The sequence below is a fragment of the Anomalospiza imberbis genome, chromosome 3 (assembly GCF_031753505.1).
Source record: "Anomalospiza imberbis isolate Cuckoo-Finch-1a 21T00152 chromosome 3, ASM3175350v1, whole genome shotgun sequence".
Taxonomy (NCBI): Eukaryota; Metazoa; Chordata; class Aves; order Passeriformes; family Viduidae; genus Anomalospiza; species Anomalospiza imberbis.
In genome coordinates, this window is record NC_089683.1 from 106,536,897 (window position 1) to 106,555,573 (window position 18,677).

The 18,677-nt window shown below is 38.2% G+C and overlaps 1 protein-coding gene across 6 annotated transcripts in view; it reads right to left on the reverse strand.

Annotated features, from left to right (window-relative positions):
- Positions 1 to 17,952, reverse strand: part of TASP1 (taspase 1) — a 77,888-nt gene extending 59,936 nt beyond the window's left edge. For 5 of the 6 annotated variants that reach the window (XM_068186309.1, XM_068186307.1, XM_068186310.1 and 2 more), the window contains exons 1-6: positions 17,832 to 17,952; positions 15,179 to 15,396; positions 13,457 to 13,524; positions 11,934 to 12,002; positions 4,261 to 4,381; positions 3,047 to 3,131 (exon numbers count right to left, since the gene is read on the reverse strand). In XM_068186309.1, the coding sequence (XP_068042410.1) occupies positions 3,047 to 3,131; positions 4,261 to 4,381; positions 11,934 to 12,002; positions 13,457 to 13,524; positions 15,179 to 15,323 (488 nt within the window). In that variant the 5' untranslated portion in view covers positions 15,324 to 15,396; positions 17,832 to 17,952. Of the gene's footprint in view, positions 1 to 3,046; positions 3,132 to 4,260; positions 4,382 to 11,933; positions 12,003 to 13,456; positions 13,525 to 15,178; positions 15,397 to 17,209; positions 17,263 to 17,831 lie in introns of those variants that run through there. The other variant, XM_068186306.1, reaches the window with a different exon arrangement.
- Positions 17,953 to 18,677: the final 725 nt, after the last annotated feature.

An 18,677-nucleotide genomic window follows, 5' to 3' on the forward strand; every position in this document is an offset into this window, starting at 1 on the left:
TGGTGTGTGTTCATTCTCGCTGGGAACTTTGACTACCACTGCCCTACTAGTTACACAATGTTTGTAACCTGCACAAGTTACACAATGTTTGTAACCTGCACATAATAGTGCAAGCTGTGAAGCAATTACAAATCTCTGTATATCCCAAGGTGGGGGGAACCTAAGAAGGAATTCTTTCCCATATAGTTATTATTGAGAAAGGGATATGACATGGACTTCATGTCAGTACTGCTAAGGAGTTCTAAGAAAGGAGACATTTAGGTGCATTTGTGCTGTCCTGCAAATCTTACCAACATACATTTAAGAGCAGACAGATGTAAAGAAGCCTCTTTCCTTAGGTCAAGGTTTCACAGCAGGAAACAGAAAATCTTCAAGCTTATTACTACAAAACATCTAATCCATTATTCTGTGATCAGAGACCGCTTCCAAAGGTTCATCCAGTTTGTAACCATGCAATTACAAAAGTACTTTCTTTTGTAAAAGTTATACAAGGAACAGGAATATCTTACATGAGATAATGCAATATTTACAAGTTAAGTATTTTCTGTTCCTTCATCACAGAAACACCAAGCTGAATAAAGTATGACAGAAAGATGTCAGGACCTTAGAGGTTTCAACAACTGCACCATGCATTCAGGGTTTCTCTAAACTTTTTAAATTCTATTTCAAGAGAGGGATACTGTTTTAAATAACACAGTAAAAGATTGATCCAGAAGGACACACTCTACAGAGCAATTTACAGCACATTAGATACATCAGTTCAGACACTTGATCCCTCCGTCCCAGTAAGCTTACCATGTCTGAATAACTTAATTCAAACTCATTGGAATTTCTTCTACGGAAAATCAGAAATATACCACTTTGAATTGAAGTGCCACTATGAAAATGTATGCTGCACAGGGGTAAACAGCCCAAGCAAACTATCACCACTGTTCTTTTATAGCAAAAATACTCCCTAATGCCACTTTTATTAACCTCACAGCTCCTGAAATTTTTCTGTTTGGTCATGTGCCAAACATTTTTGGCAGAAAACATTAAGCTAGTTTAGACCATGCTATAGAAAGAGTCTCTACCAGAGATTTCTTTAAGCAGGTTCTTATGCTAAGCAGTATCTGGAAGATTCCCCAATACACTACGTACCAATGAGAACCAAGATGAAAATCATGTATCTTTACAATTAAAAATCACTTACTAGAATCCTGACACTTCCTAGGAATGCCAAAATATGGCTAATCTCTTGTCATTTGATTCTAAGTGTTCCCAGCTTTGACAGGAACATATTTCAGTCCCAAAACAATGTGTCATGCCAACCCCAGCCAGAAAGGCAGGACATGAAATCCTCCATACCATCACCTTCAATGTACATGAACTCTATCGTGCTGACCTTGGAATAGAAGCAGCCACCACAGCAAGCCCAAAGCATAACCCATCATATCCCACTGTTATAGACTGTTTCCAGGATAAAAAATTTGCCTTAATTTTAAGATATGCATTCATAATCCAGAAGGGGGAAAAGAGAAAATGAAAATATTTATCAGGTAACCCAAGTGCACAACACTTGCACAATAAACTGCATGCCTTGGTTCCAAAGACAGCTCATCTCTCATCTCAGGATTTGAGCTACCCTGCCTTTAAAATCATCTGCTAGCCTTGCACAGTCCTCAAAAGATTTAGTCTTGCCCTTGGAGGGCAAGAGGACATAGTTCCTTTTCCACTCAGTATTTTTAAAATAGCACCATAAAGTAGGTCATAAAGTCACAGCATAATATCAAAGTGCTCTTCCTTACAATAATTCTAGAACACTGATGATACAAGTAAAACAATCTCAAGTGCTTGCTCCTGTAGCTGACGTCAGTAATACTTCTGGAACACCAAACAAACACATTTCACACTCCTTTCACATTTTAACATACCTCAGCAAAGCCTCATTTTCTCCTGACAGCTAAAGAAATGAGCAGCTAACAGCTGTTGAACATAAAGTTCCTATTCTTTAGTAAACCTCCCCACAATTACTCTGTTCTTTATCCATTAAAGAAAAGTGTTTAAAATGCAAAATTTGCCTGTTGATGGTTCGATTTCAAGGTGGCTTTTTTTGATCTATGAACTTTTTTTGCACTTGACAGAAGACTGAAATCCTCACCATTTAAAGATGAATACTGCACCATCCAGCCATAGGCTATTTGGCTAATTTCACAGAACACTACAGTAAGGAAAGTAACATTTGTAAATCTAATACTTACATTTTTTTAAACTACATATGTGCTGGTTTAATACTTTTGCAAATACTGATCATTAGTTGGCAAAGGGCAGCAAGTTCTGCCACGGGTGTGATAACTGATGATAGCAGTCAATTAATATGAATAAATTATTCAAGTTCTCTAGCTGTCAATTTAAATTGCTAATTAAAATAAGGTGGTTTTAAGAGCAATCAACTCTGACACATTTCTTGGATTCTTTCCAAAGTAAGGCAATAACATTTGGAGTTATTCTGTGTTTAATACTTACCTCTTCCATTCAAGTTTTATATCAATCTTAATGAGGGACTGCTTGTTTTCATTTTTATTGTAAATATTATTAAATTTATCTTTAAAGTAAGAGGAAGTTACTAAACACTGCACATTTCCACAAAGCCACAAAGGCAGTAAAATATGACTTTTTTTTCTACACTTATTAAAAGCTGCTTGTTGCTTTTTATTAAAGGTGGACAGAGGCAAAGACAGGAGAATTTCCACTTAATCTTGATGGGTTTTTTTGATTTTTCAAAAGGCTACAGTAACAAACATAAGAATTAAGTATGACAATTGGAAATAATCAGACAGACAGAAACTATGACAAAATGATGTTGCCATCTATATCTAATACTTCCTTCAACTGACTGCCTAAGAAGTTTCAAGATCAGAGAACAAAACTTATCTTCTTTTTAAAGACACACTATCACTGGTATGTAAAACAGCACCAGCCTTCCTGGGTGAGGTAAAACCTTCAAATATTGCATCCATGACTGAAAGAAAGACTGAAGGAAAGTCAAGCAGAACAAAGCAATTACCAAGGTGGAATTCTGCCAGCAGAGAGTTTCCCCTTCTGCCCTTCACACAACAATCTATTTGCAACCGAAACTGGATTCTTGATTCCTAAAAAAGAAAAATTAGCAAAAAGAAGGAACAAAACATTAAAAATATTTTCCCTCATAGCACTATAGAATTCATTTTGGCAGTGGAACTCAGATTCTTTTGCTTTCCAAGGGTTTGTCAAGTAATTAAGAGACACCTTATGTTTCAGTGTAGTAACAACATTTTCAGTTTTCCCTTCACATGCTGTTGGTAGTGACAAAGTCTTCCAAACAACACCTCCCCCACTTTTTTTAAAAAGAAAGAACAAACCATATTGAATTAGGAGGAGTGATCTCCTACCACAGAAATCTCATGTAAAATCTATTGTATCTAAGGGTCAAAGATGTTTATAAGCATTAATTTTTCTAGGTGGAATTTTCATTTGGATCTATCTGGCCAGAACAGAAATTACAGGACTCAGACTTAGCTGTCTCACACTCTCAATTTCCTCCTTCCCCATGGTTGGAGGGATACACTTTGTAACAAATAAGGCTTGAAACACTTAATTTTATTATTTATTTTAGATTTATATTTACATGAGGAAGCTATTACCACAGTTTAGAACTACTCTAGGATAAAGAACAAAGCTTGAAATCTTGTCAGAAAAGCTATTCAATAGTAACAGCTAAGGCTGTTCATATACTTAGAATGAAACCTCAACAATCCCTGTTTGGGACTGTATATCTATATTTGTTTTATACTGAAAGCTAAAACTAGAAAAAAGAGAAACACATTAGTTCTCATATTAAATAAATCCCATATGCAAACAAATTGCCTGAGCACAAAAACAAATAAAAAGCCTAATTTAAATACTTGTGATATTTTTAACAACTGGATTTTATTACAAAATTATCATTCCTCAAATTCATCACAGCAAACTGAGTCCCACTGTGAATACTGTGTGGTATCACACAATTGTGCTACATCAAAGGATTATCAGTGAACTAATAAGACAACATGTTGCACAAAGAAATTAACACAAACCAGCATTTCAGGGAGCAGGACTGCCTCCCCCTTTTTTAAAGGAGCAGAATTTATTTAAACACAGCAGAATTTACAATGAGTCCCCCTTCAAGTCAGTAATAAAAACCTCAAAATTGATCTTTGCACTTAAATCAGCAGTTAGGTTTATAATACACAATTAACATACCACTCAGTGCTCCAACAGCTCCAAAATTCAGTGACTTTCCATCCATTATACTGGCATCACATTCTATCTCACCCAGTAGGTTTAGGTTAGATCCCAATCCTGCATTTGTAAAAGGAGAATCCTAAAAATAAGAATAGAACACTATAAGGCCACACCCATAACAGACTGGATCAAACCTCTGTATAACTGATCTGATGGCACTGATCTTGGTGCAGTGCATCTTGTTATTTTAGTAGTTTAATCTTCCACAACAAAAACAAGGGCAATTTGAACAGAGCATCTAAAATTACTACAATGGACAGCTTTCACCTCTGTAGGTGATACACCTCTGTGATATATCTCAAATGTAATAATGCAATAATATAAAAAACAATCACCTAACAATTAAAGATGATAATTTCTATGCAAGCAAAAGCCTTACAAAACGAGTGAAAATATCTCCCTCCCCCAAAGTACACACTTGGTCCCTAACCCATCAAGTAACATCTTATAATCACTGCAAAGACCAGTCTACCTTTGAAACTCCTAAGAATGACACTACAGCAAAACAGACCTGTCCTTTTTCTGAACATTCTAAGTCCATGACTGCAACTCTATATGCAGAAATGATGAACTGGCATCACTGAAAATCCATTTGGTAAAATTCCTATTTGACCATTAGCACAGGGACTGTGGTCTGGAAGCTTCTTGACTAAAAACCAATTCCTATTTCATAGAAACAATGGAATAACATTTTAACAACATCACAAAGCTAGCTCCTTATTTGTTAACACGTTCTGTTGCTTTTAACAAACCCAAGGCTGTCAAAGAGTAAGTTCTGCATGCTAGAACTAAATCCCATTTTTGCCCTTCCATTTCATCAAAGCAACACCATAACTTTAAAAACACAAAATTTCAAAGTAGCACAGTTCAGCAGTCTCACTACCAATTCAGTACAATCCCCTCTTCTATACACAAAGAATATAGGACAAAGAAATAATAGCTAACTCAAATTTCAGAGATGCTGCATGCTTTCAGAGTTTCCTGTGTTTAAATTGCAAGTGTAACAACCTGATGCAACAAAGAACAATGTTTGTCTAGACCAGTGTGCACTGTAGAAGTATGACATCTCATTTCACTGATGAGTAATAAAAACTGAACCAGGAAACAAATTACTGGAAACAGCTCAAAGTTCTGTCTTACATTTAAAATTAACTGGATGGGTTTTGAACCTAATAAGAGAGGTGAGCACATAGAAATGAAAAATAAATCTGATGTCAGTTAGCTTTTATTAACTTTCAAATCAGCAAGTAGTGAGTAAAGTCAAAATCTGTTTGCAAGATGTTGATTCAAATTTACAGAGACATGCAAAGAGTTCTCAGTGTTTGAGTCACCAAAACACTCTTTCTGAAGAATCATGAATACAAGATCCCTGACTAATACATAATCATGAATCTGGCCTTCGTTTTCTGCATTTTCCTTCTGAAGCAGCACAAGATTTTATCCCATACCACAACACTTCTTCCAATGCGCTGTGTATATTCATTTTGTTGTTTATTTTGACAGCAACACTTCACAGCATATAAGTAAATTCGAAAAGATTTTAGAATAATGAAACATTTACAGTTTAGAGTGCACAAACAATCATCTGTAGAAAGGGGATGGGTGGAAACAGTTTATGGGCCTGAAACAGTTGATGGGCCTGAAAAGGCAGAAGATCCAGAGTAACTGTTGGCTTAACTGGCTTCATTGCTCCCCAGGCTCTACAAATATGAAGAAAATTACGTCAATGAAGTTTAGGAAAAAAGGGAGCAGAGAAGTGGTGGAAGGAATTGAAAGCAAACGGTGAAAGGTACTTGGAAGACACAGTAAAACCAGGAATGCTTAGGATGATCAATGCTTTCTCCTAGTGCTGACCAAGTCCTCTGCCCCTGAGCAATTGGAGGGCAAAGACCTGTGAGTCTGGAGACAAATCGCTAATGTTCTGTTCCAAACACATTCACTCAGTGCATTACACTTAAAAGAATTAGCAAAGAGGAAAAATGTTGTGCTCCACAGATTTTTCGCTGCCACAAAGCAGAGACAGCTGTTATCCTAAGAGCAGATGTCATGGCCAAATAAAGGGAGCAAGAAGGACCCACCAGAAAGAAGTCCCGGTAACACTGTCCAGAATCCCTCTGCACTCAAGGCACAAAGGTCTCTACCATCTGGTAAAGGCAATAACCAAAAGAGGCCAAGGAAAAATACAGGATACAGAGTTCACTTTATTTCTAAAGATCTATACGTGCTACATGCTTTGGCATAGCACCTTCACTGGCACAACCTCAAGGATGCACCAAGACATAATTCACTCAGAGGATCTAAGAACAAAGGGAACACCACCTATTTCTCCCTACAGAGTATTAGAATACTACAGAATTTTTGATAATAAGAACTCCACACCATATTGCAGCTGTCTCTTTGGGAGGCTAACTCTCATATTAGGACTCAGAAGGAATCTTATCAGTAACATGAGTAACTTCTCCAGTAAAAAGAATTAAAGACCAAATTCCAAAATTTCTATGGAGTTTCAATCAACTTTAGAATCAGATTGCCTTCAATTAAGAAAAAAGGCTTAGAAGTCCTACGAGGAAGATGGTTTAACTTCACACATCTGAAAGGCAATCTGAAAACAGCTTTAGAGAAACTGGGTGTGAACCTATGGAATTTTTGATATCTACCTGAGTTTCTCTGAGGTGAGATAAAAGCCTTTGAAACAAGGTAGGGGAAAACCTTTATAAAAAATGGAAACAAGACATTCCCACCTACTTCTATGAATAGGCAAAGACATGAAATACATCACACAAATACAATCTCTATTTGAAAACATGAACCTCTGCGAAGTTTGACCAAAAGATTTCAAGAGTCTGATATGCAAGTGGAAGAATATAATGTATGAACATTGAGGTGTAGTTTGAAATGAAAATTCAAAACTTACAAGAAATGCAGAAACATTTAAACAGAAGTATGAATGCCTTTAAAGAGGTAAGAAACAAAATGACCTAAGTGAAAGTCTTTTCATACCCTCAGACAGAAAAGTGCAGCACTGCAAGACCTGACTACCATAACATTGGGAAGAACCCAACCAAAGCATGTGTCCAGGAAAAGGGAGGACAGGAAAAGAGAAAAAGGTAGCTTCAGGAATATACTTTTATTTAAAACCACATCAGCAATCAGATTTTGTGTTTCTAAGGAAATTGAAAAAGACAAGTAAGCAAACCAAGCCTGAGCTTTGCACGTTAACAGCAAGCCTTGCCACCATAGAACACTAAGTAAGAAGAGAAAAAAGACAAACAAATGCCTATTCAAAGCATTTTAACAAAATGTAATTCTTCAGTTATGTGAAAAACACTAGACTTTCTGGCAATGACTCCACAAAGTGTCTCTAAATTACCACGTAAACCTGTAGCAAAGGAGGTAAGAGAAAGCTTTAAGATGTGAAATAAATAAGAGTTTTGTTTTCCCAAGTTACCCATCTTACAAAAACTCGCAAGCTTCTGAAGGCACCATTTTTATTTACACAATCCTTTTTACTTCAGAATGTATTTATAAATGTTCTGGCAGCAAATACAGGCATCCTGGAATTTCTAGCTGTGGTCAAAGTTGGAATGCTTGAAGATGTTACTCAGCTCTGTAACACATCTAGGCAAACAGTTAAAATGCTTGGATTTCAATGAACATGAAAGAACATTCCATCCATCTTTGATACAGCTTTGGCCATGGCTGATTTGTAACTTTTAAAGCAAATTCAAAGTCTACAGGCATTTCTTTCCACATACTGTAATTTTAGAAGTTATTTTTCTGTCAGAATTTCATGACAATCAAAACTCTACAAGGATGAGTCACATCCCTTTCAATTACACAAGCAAAAATGTTTTTAGACAACACTTTTGTCACAAATTACTGTCGGTCACTCTGCAGCAAAGCATCATAGTAATGTTTTAACTGGAATTAACAACTTCCAGTTCATTACCCATTAGAAGTTCATCTGTGGTGACTGCCTTAATACAACAAGGATACTTGCCCTTGAAAGAGACATCCTTGGGACTAAGACTGTATATTCAAAAGTCTTAACTATTAGAAAAATAATAATAATAAAATAAAACATAAAAAAACAATTCCTCAAGAAAAAGGTTCTCTCACTGCAAAATTTTGCTGACAACCATAGAAACACACCGCTTGAGTATAACAGGTCCAAAAGATGCTTTGTATGGATCCACAATAACAACATGCAAAATAAACTGAGCAATTTCAGTAGCGAGGAGACTAGAACCCAAAATGTGACATCTGCTTCCCCACTAATCATATTAACTCCCAATTTAAATGATGTTCATAAAGAATGTTCTACTAAAGTCAGATAAAGAAACAAGTAATCTACATACATATCAGTAAAGGATTACACAAAACTTAGAAGCAATTTGAAATCTTCATTCTTTACAACGACTGTATGTTCCTAATACCTGTTCAGTAGACTTCATTAAGTGCTCTCTAGTCAAAAAAAAGCTTGAAATTGCATAATTTTCTCACAGCCAGACATAAATGCAAATCAACGTGGTTTTGCTGAAAACAGCACATTTTAAGTGGGTTGTATGGGGTCTCCTCCTCCCACAAAAAAAACCCTGTTTAATAATTTCATTGCGTTTCAAGAAAAATCCAGGCATTATATGGTGGTTGATAGCAAGAATGCAAAAATTAACAGTACTGCAATAATATCTTTGTGGAAGTAAACAATGAGTCTTACGAAATACCTTGTCCAGACCCTTTTATTACCAAAGGCTGACAGAGGTAACGTGTGCATTTGTTTCTCTGCAATACCAGAGCTCTCAAACCACAAAACATACCTGCCTTAATGACCTTATCAAATACAGCTGATGCTTATGAAGACCAGCACAGTTGTTTTAACAATATTCTGTGTCAGTCTTGTTCCTTTGCAAAAGGAATCCACCTTTTCCTCTAGTTCATTATTACTATTACTGTACTCACAGAACACCATTTCACTTGAGAGTCACACAGTCCAACAAAGAAAGGCTATTCTTTCTGCACTTAGAGCCTGAAAAAATAAAACACAGACAGCATACCACAAGCAAACTGTCTGCTTGCTCATAAAAGATCAAGAGCAACTCTTGTGCCTCAACAACTCTTTGAAGTGATGCCTTTTGGATGAGCTGCAATCCTGTGTAACAGGAGTTCTGTAATTGAGCGGAACTGAGGAAAAAAATTAATCTCTTGTGAGATTTCCATGAAAAGACATTTTGCCTTGCAAAGATTACAAATGTTTGGAATACAGCATTAAAAGTCTGAGAGAACTGTAAAAGTGATTAAATATTTCAGATAAACTCATAGCAATGTGTCCTACAGAAACCAAAATATCAAGAAGTTACAGTCAGTATACTTTATAATGAAATGTTATCATTTAATACAATATTCTGTTGTTCTGCATCTTTATTTGTGTTACAGGGAGACAAGAACACAAACAGTTTCACACAGATTTTTGTTATTTATTTGTCAACTTCAAATGCTAAAACACATTGTTTATGCTAAAGCATAAACAAAAGGGAGTGACAGCTCACTAGGGAGACTGTCAACACAAACCTATATTTTTACTCATAAAATCTTGCAATTAAGGAGAAAAACTATTCTGATTGCTTTGTTGACTTACCATGTGTAGTTTGTTTTCCACAGAGCATCAGAAAAACCACCAGTACTAAACCAGAAGATGTAGCTCCAGAAATGACAGAGATGTCTGGAGGTGGTGTTCAAAATGAGGTATGAGTAGATACAAACTGTTCCCTATTTTGGAAGCTGACAGTCTAACACTTGGGAGTTTCTCACACCAGATCCAAAAAACTGCCACTGCAAACCACACCATTTTCTGGTTTGGGTATAAATTGGACTTTCCCTCAATGTAACTGCATAACTAACTACTTTAAAGAAGGCCAAATCCCAAACCCAGTACTCCCTATTCCAGTAACACACAGAATCTTCAATTAAGAGATTATATAAATCACTTAATGAATAAATGAAAGTAAATAATTGCATTAATGACTGCACTACAACCTGAACAAAGTAACATTTAAACTTAAAAACAGGAAAAAGCCAAAAAAGAAACAACTTTGTGCAACAGAAGACAAAAATACTACCTAAGACAATTGCTGAACCAGAAATTGGAAGGATGGCAGGCATCTGTACAGTAGTAGCAAGACAGATAAGAAGAAAAAGGTTTCTGACTGGAGTAATTGGAAAAAACATTTTCATTTAATCTTTCATTTCATTTTCATCTTAAATTGTTCTACAGAAGCTACTTCGGAGTATTTAAATCTACCAAAGTAAAAGAAAAGTCTCTTGGGGATAACAAAAACATATAAACTATTTACCCCAGACACAGCTGCAAAGAGATCTACAACTGTTCGGTTAAGCTTCTCAAAATATGTTTTTCTCTGTAGCTCAGGAACACGATAAAAATCACAACCCAAAGCAGATTTTTATTTTTGTTTTCCACTGAGGAGGCAGCGGACACACAATCCAGTCTCATGGAGCGAGAGCAGCCTCAGTGAGCTTAGGGAAGTGCATTGTAAATAATTCCATGAGAGAGATACCCGCTGCTTTCTGTGAGCTATACTCCAATGTGTAATACAACACATGAAAGCATATTTGAACGGCTCAGTGAGACCCACAGGAGTGCTAAAAGCCAAGGCACTTGCCAAGTTCACAGTGTGACTGAAGCCTTGGCTCCCAGTCAGCATGTCTAACACATACTGAAGTATGCACTTACTGCCTGCCTTACACTATCCCCATCAAGTTCATTAATGAACACTTTCCCAACATCTGGATAAGAAAATCCACTGCTAATCCTCTTGGAATACTACCATAAATTCCAAGTGCAGGAAATTATTTTTACAGCACAACACCTACCTTGCTTTCCTTTTTTTTTTTACTAATAAAGTTGGAGAGGAAGAAGCAATTACTACTTACAGGAGAAGAAGAGTACCTGTTTCCATCATTACTGTCATGAAGGATTAGTGGATCTGGGACAATGACCAAACTGCTTCATTTACCACCCAGAAATGTTTAGCTTTACTCACTTCTACATTATTTTATGGGGACCTACACTGAAGGCAGATGCTATAAAAACCTCATCACTACAAAAATACACTTTTCCAAAAACCTCACCAGTAGCTGCTCATCAAGATGTTCTATCTTAATTAACAAGTATTGTTTTGAAATAAAAACCTTACTTTCCCTATTCCTCTACACATATTTTGTCATAATAATCAAAACCAGTAGGATATATTTTCCCTCTCTAAGAAGCAGAGCCAGAACAACCTGTCTGTAGCTCAGCAAGCCAGAAATGAAGTCCTTACAAAAAGTGTTCAGTAAATCTTTAATCGCTGCATTTATTCTTAAAGGGTAGACCATCTGATAAAGCATACCTAAAATGACAACCAAATTGCACCAACTAGAAAACTTTCAATCAGTTTGCATTTTTATAAAGTACTTAAACATATTTAGGCCAAAATATAGTGGAAAAGCAAAAGATAAAATTAGTGTAGCACAAAACCAAAAATCCACTGAGATTGCCCATTTAATACCCCCTACAGAAAGGTCTGGCAAGATTTACCCAAGAGGTATATTTACTACTGGTCAGAAATTCATACCTCTAATTCTATAAGTGCTGCAGTCACTGCATCTGTTGCAAGAGCACCAGCCTGTAGCTTTTCAATTGCCTGTAAAACACAAGTTTTAGCTGATGATTAGGAAATTCTATTATTCTGTGACTGACCCCTACATTTTTCTAATCCTGTATAAAATAAAATCTTCACCACATTAGTTGAAAGTGTAAGAGGGTGTAAGAACAAGAGGCACTGGAAAAAGTCAGTATGAATCATATGAGGGCAGATCTGAAGGTATGATTTTACTATTATGACATTGTCACACTGCATTTAGTAGCAGATTTCTGCATAGTCAAATTTCTATCAAAATAACTTCTTAAACTTCATGTCCTCAAACACCAAATGTCAGTCAACAAGTTTCAACTTTTCCTTCCAAGATCCAAAATTTCTAGTACCACATATAGCAACTACCATAAAAATGAAGAGAACTTCACAACCTCATCACCAATACAAATCACCTAAGATAATGCTACCTTCAAATTGCATACACACACAATGAACTTGTAGAGCCTAATAGTATTTATTAGATCCATACTGAACAAGATCTTACAGTCAAGCTTTCTCAGGGAACCCCAGAAAACAACTCTGGCTGCAAGACAAATCTCAAACTGTTTGCTCTTCACAGAAGTTATTGATGTTGGCTACTCAGCTCAAGAGTAGCTACACAGAATCTCAAATTGGACTTGAATTCTACAGCAGATCTCACATAACTAGCTGGAAAATTACTTTCACCAAGGCTAAAAAAGCCCGTGTTAAGTTTGGATGATTTGTGAGGCCTCTCATTACAAAATTAGATTGGTATTAGGATTGAGCAACAAACTGTAACACAAAGTGATACTTATCAGAGACCAACTCTGAGACTCTTCTAAAAATCCTGCCAAGCTCCTTCTCCCTGCATTAAAAACTTCAGAGAGAGGTCTTCCAGTTACTCATTCAACACTTAAAAGACAGGACTTCCCAGTTCCAAAGCAAAGTTCTTGGAATAGATGAAAACATATTAATCTCAATGGAAATGAAAGTCTTGCCATTTCTCCGTTTCCAACTTTGATTTTTTTGGTTTTGTTTTTCCTGTTTCTACCTCCCTTCCTATTAAGACGGTAAGAGCTATCAAGAATATAATAATTATAGAAATCCCTGCATTCACAGAGCAACCTGGATGCTAGAGTTTAAATAAACTCCAAAGACTGAACACGGAAGAAATCAATATATAGATACCATACTTAGATCCAGAAAGCCTGGAGAAGTGCAGGAAGCTGTAGAAATACTCCTTGTAGGTACCACTGTGACCTTCTCTTGTTCTCCCACTGTTCATATGGTGTCTGCTATTTTCCAGCACTATGACAATGTTGCTGCATCTCATGGCCACGCACTGTCCTGTCTCTGTATCATCTTAACTGTTTCTGCTCTGGTTTCCCTCATTTCCTTCTACAAATACAAACAGCCCAAGCAGCTAAGCCCAGATATTTCTTGTGTACCCAGTACGGGACTGTGGAGCTGGTGACACATACCTTCTGGCAGGCTCTTTTGCACACATGCTTGTACTCTTTAGCTTTGGATTCAGAATGATAACCTGCACCTGCAATTGAAACAGAAAGAAAATATATTCTAGTACCCAGCAAACTACAGCCTGCAGTTCACACAGAGATTTAAGACACAGGCAGATACAGTGTTCCTTAGTCTGGATTACATTGGCATTTCCTTTTTCTATCAATGATTGACAACTTGATGCATTCAAACACAGAATCAAACACACTCAGTAAAATACAGGATACAGATCATAGATCCAGAAGCACACAGGTATAAATATTAGCATCAATCTCTTCCTATAAAAACGTTCCAAGAGATTCCAGTTTCACTCTTTCTTGGAGGATTTCCAGCATAGCTTTTTTCTTTACTCTCCATTATTGAGCAAAACCCTCAGTTTTAAGTCAAACTCTGATTTTCTTTTTTCCACAATTCTGCTCATTTTCTCATGTTTATGCTACATTTTTAAAGCTTGTTACTCCTGACTTAGAACAAGGAGTTCCTTCAAATGAAGCTCATACAGATTTTTCATCTTTTTTCTTATTCTCAGTCTTTATAACTATCCTGCTGTATTGAACCTTTCTGCCCTATTTTGAAGCCACTGCCCCTACTTCCACCCCTGAAAAGTTTATCAATGCCACCATTCAACTAAATGCAGCATCAGAAAAACAAGAGTGGCGCACATATTTGAAATCTACTTCTGTTTTACCAGGTTTTGCACCTAAAAACGTGATTGTATTTCCCTCATCTTCCCTTTGCTCACCTTTAGAAATATTAGTTTTGAGAAACTCTAGTAAACTAAGCTTTAACACTAATACCAAAATGACCCAGCAAAGGACACTATATTGAGCAATTTCATTTGCCCTTAAAATAGAACACCAGGGTCATCAAACATCAACCCAGAATAAATTATTTAAGGTTTGGGGCTGGTTTTTTAATCTTAATGATTTTATAAAGCAAGTAACATGTTGGCTTTTCAAATATTTTAGGCATGACCAGTCCACTTTCCTCTATTTCACCCCAGTCAGATGCTCAATATACACCCAGACATAAGCGTTGTTAACTTTGTAATTCATAGTATTTAATAAAGAACCTATGAAAGAAGAATTTATGAGCAAGATACACATAATACATAATTTCTGTATCAGATCTGAGTAGAGGAGCCCTTCATTACATGTGGAAAGAATAAACAGTAACTCACTTAAACATGAACAAGATCAAAAAAAAAAAATAGAAGAAAAAATGTCAGAAGGGTAAAAAGAGTTCTGCAACAAACAGCCCAAGTAGATTTCAGAAGGTCTTAGGTGGACTGTCCTCATGGACAAGCTAGACAAGAAACCATCACCAATGAAAGAAAGGACTGTATTTGATCCTTACGTGGATAAAGAAACAGACTGAAATATCTCCCTCATTTTGTAGGTTTGCCAAGCTTAGCAGACAACTAAAGAACACAACATTTTATAATCCTTTACATTTAGGAAGGAGAACAAAAATATTATCCAGAACACCCAAATAAGCACAGTATGATTAAGACTTTCTAGTGCAACTTCCAATCAAACTCCTCATTCCGAGACTTGAACACAGAGTTGATGTCACTTTATTAGCACACTAGTAGTCCGAAGACACTATAAAATTTTTGTTGGTAACTAGTTTCATATCAAAATATGCTTTATTTCCATTCCAGCTGTTCTGCTTCCACATCTTACCTGCATGGACAAGCACAAATCCCACTCGTTTCCCTCTTTGGGTTTGCTTTGTTTCGGGCTCTTTGACGACCACTTTTACAGCTGTAACCTGAGATGATTTGGAAGGTAACACTTCTACTGAACTTATCCCCTTCTCCATGATCATACATTAGGATCACCATCTTCTACTGGGAAGGAGCACACTTCCATTCAAAAATAAACTCTGGAGAGAAATCATCCTAAAACCAGATCAGATATATATGTTAGACACCGACTTCAAGAGATGAATTTCACACGAAGAACCTCAGAAAGAACTTTTAGGAGAGAAGTTTAAACCAAGGAGAACACACCTCTCCAAAGCAGGGTTTCCAAGTTCTGCCTCTTCCCTAGCCAACAGCATTAATGAGACCTAAAATAATCAAAGTCCGTGCTGCAAGCTGAAAGCAGCCTTTTCACTACAAGTTGAACCTAATGATCTTGCCAGACACTGGAAGGAATTGTTAATACAAGTTTTGCTTTCCATGGTGTCCTGTTTTCCAACAATGCAACTAATTTCTCCACTCATCACATCTAACTGGCACATGACTAACTCTTTAAAACACCACACCTTTTCCTTTCCATGCAGGAAATACCTGTTTAAGATCCTATAATGAACTCCTATTCTTCCATACTGTTTCATCCCATCCCCTTATAATTCCCTACTAATTTGCAGCAGGAAAAGAAAAAATAAATTAACTCTTTTTTAATGACAAATTATTTCTAAAACAAAACCAAGTAAGCCTAAAACAGTCAAATAATGTTTGGCTGGGTAAGAAGAGCTACCATGATTACTAGTGAACCTCAACGTGCTTAAGTCAAGGTCAAGTAATTTAGTAACTATTGGCTTTGATGGTTACCCTTAAGGTGCTAAGGAAATTAATGCTTATAGAAAGCTAATGGAAATATTGTCACTATTATCTAGTACATGAAACAAAAAAATAACAATACAGAATGATGTATTTATCAGGAGTTGCCAAACAAAGTGTCTGTATTTACTGCTGCTCTTATGCACAGCTTACTACATATTAATCCTGACAAAATCCTTTGTCTAGTTCAGAAGGTAAAACAGAGACATTCCACACACTGAATTACTTTAGGAAGTGAAAAGCATGTAGTGCTAATGCAGAAATGGAGAAAACCTCATGAGACTTAAACCACTGACTCTTCAAATGCTATATGGCTTACTCCAGCAATTAAATACCACTCCATTTGAATGGCCCAAACTATGTAAATGATGCTTAGCAAGATTCAGCAGTGCCACACAACAAATCGGCTGGTTTGCCACAACTATTCTTCTGATAAGAAGAATCAGCACAGCTCTGGAGGAAGTTATTTATTTACCAGAATTTCTTCCTAAATACTAAATATAACCTAGTAATCGTCACACACTTATAAATTTACTTTTCAAAATTAAATATGAACTTATTATTATAATTATATATGTCCCGATACAAAATGAAAGGCCACTACAATACATAGGCTCTACAGAGAGAATGTGTTTATGGATTATATCCAATTGGAATGGTCACTTGAAAAAAATTCAGAGCCAAGATAAAGCATTCATCACTGCATGTACTTCCTTTTTACCAATAATAATGGCTCCAGCAACCATTGGTCCTCTTTGCTGCATCTTGCTACACCCTACAGGAAGTCACTCCTACAACAAGGGTACAGCACAGACTTCAGTAAAGAAACAGAGGAGCAAGAAAGGAATTTAAACTCTCACAGCAATGGAAGAAATAGTGTGGTAGTAGAGAAAGCAATAATGATGATAAAATGGCTTTTGAAAATTAAGATGGAGATGTCACTTGAAGAATTACTAACAGTGTAACTGCAGGCTGGAAATCCTAATTAGGCCTTTGCACAGAGGTGGGACTAAGGATGTGTTTATTTCTCCAGAGAACATACAGGCAACCTATCTCTCTCGTTTGCTTCCTCCATACCAACTCAATTTGCTCAGACACCTCCCATCTCAAACTGTTCTTCGAGTCCTTTTACATTTCATTCACAAACCCGCTGCTTCCTCTTGGTAAGCTCCCACTGGACCCAACTTTTCCCTTTCAAGCCTCTTTTAGGATTTATCACTTCTCCCTCCTGCGCTGTCATGCTTCCACCACTCTTGACTTGATTCCCCCTTGCTACACCTTTCCTGCTTCCCACCTGCGGAGCGGCAGGAGCGGTGCAAGCGTACACAGCGGCGTGACTGCCGAACAACGGGAACCGAAACGACTTTGCCGGAACGGCCAATGCCCCGGCCGCACCGCAAAAGGAGCTCCGGCTCCCAAACCGGCGCTGGGAGCCGCACAACCGCGCGAGGGCCAGGGCGGGGCCGCCGCGCCGCGGCCGGGAGCGCGCGGCGGAGCGCACGGCGGAGCGCACGGCGGAGCGCGCACGGCGGCGCGCACGGCGGCGCGCACGGCGGAGCGCGCGGCGGCTCGGGCCGGCCCGGCCCCGGCGGCGCGCTGCCCCCGCCGCCCGGCCCGTGACGTCACGCGGGCCCGCGGCCCGTGACGTCACCCGGGGCAGCCCGCGCGCGGCCGCCCGTCCCAGGCCCGTTCCCGGCCCGCGCAGCCCCGCGGGCGGCACGCACGGGAGAGGCCGGGCCGGGGCAGCCCCGCGGCGGCGCCGCACTCACCCTGCACCGCCGCCATCCGGGACCGCCCGCTCGTCCGCCCGTTGCCTCGGTGAGCGTGAGGCGTCCCGCCCCCGCCCCGCGCCCATTGGCCGGGCCGCGGCCCGCGGCCGGAAGTGACGCCACTGTTGAGTGGCGCGCGGGGCGGGCGCGGCGGCCCGGGGCCCGGCGCGGCGCTGCCCGCTCCGGTGCGGCCGCACGGTCGGCGCCAGGCACGGCCTCCTGGCAAAGCAGCACCGCCCCAGGTGCCGTCTGCGCCTCAGCGGGGTGGATAGCAACCCCCGGCGTTGTTACCGTGAGCCCCAGGGCAATGCACATATATGTCATAGCAGTATGCGTATATATTGTACCGATATATAGTCAGTATAGGTATCGTAGAATATGTCGTGTATCTCTATATCTATGCAATATAGATATATATCTAAATATCATACAATATGCAGTGTACAAATATAAAAATATGCTACGTGCCCATTTATCATATCAATGCCCATATTTCTATCAATATGCAGATACAGTCTATCAATATATATCATCCAAGATGCAGTACATCTGTATATCAACACACAGTGTAGGTATAGATCATGCAATATGCAATACACATAGATTAACGTGCAATATACATATGTATCCTTACACGTCAATATAACGCAGTATGCACGATACAGTACAATATACACATATCCATATGTATATGTGAAAAATGCATATTTTATGCTTGGCTTTTCGCAAATATTAAATTGAATACTATATGTATTATGTTATATTGATTAGAAGTGCTGTATTAACATTTTAATAGTATGGTATATGTAGTTTTGTAGTTAAAATAGAACCTATGTATGTGGGGTT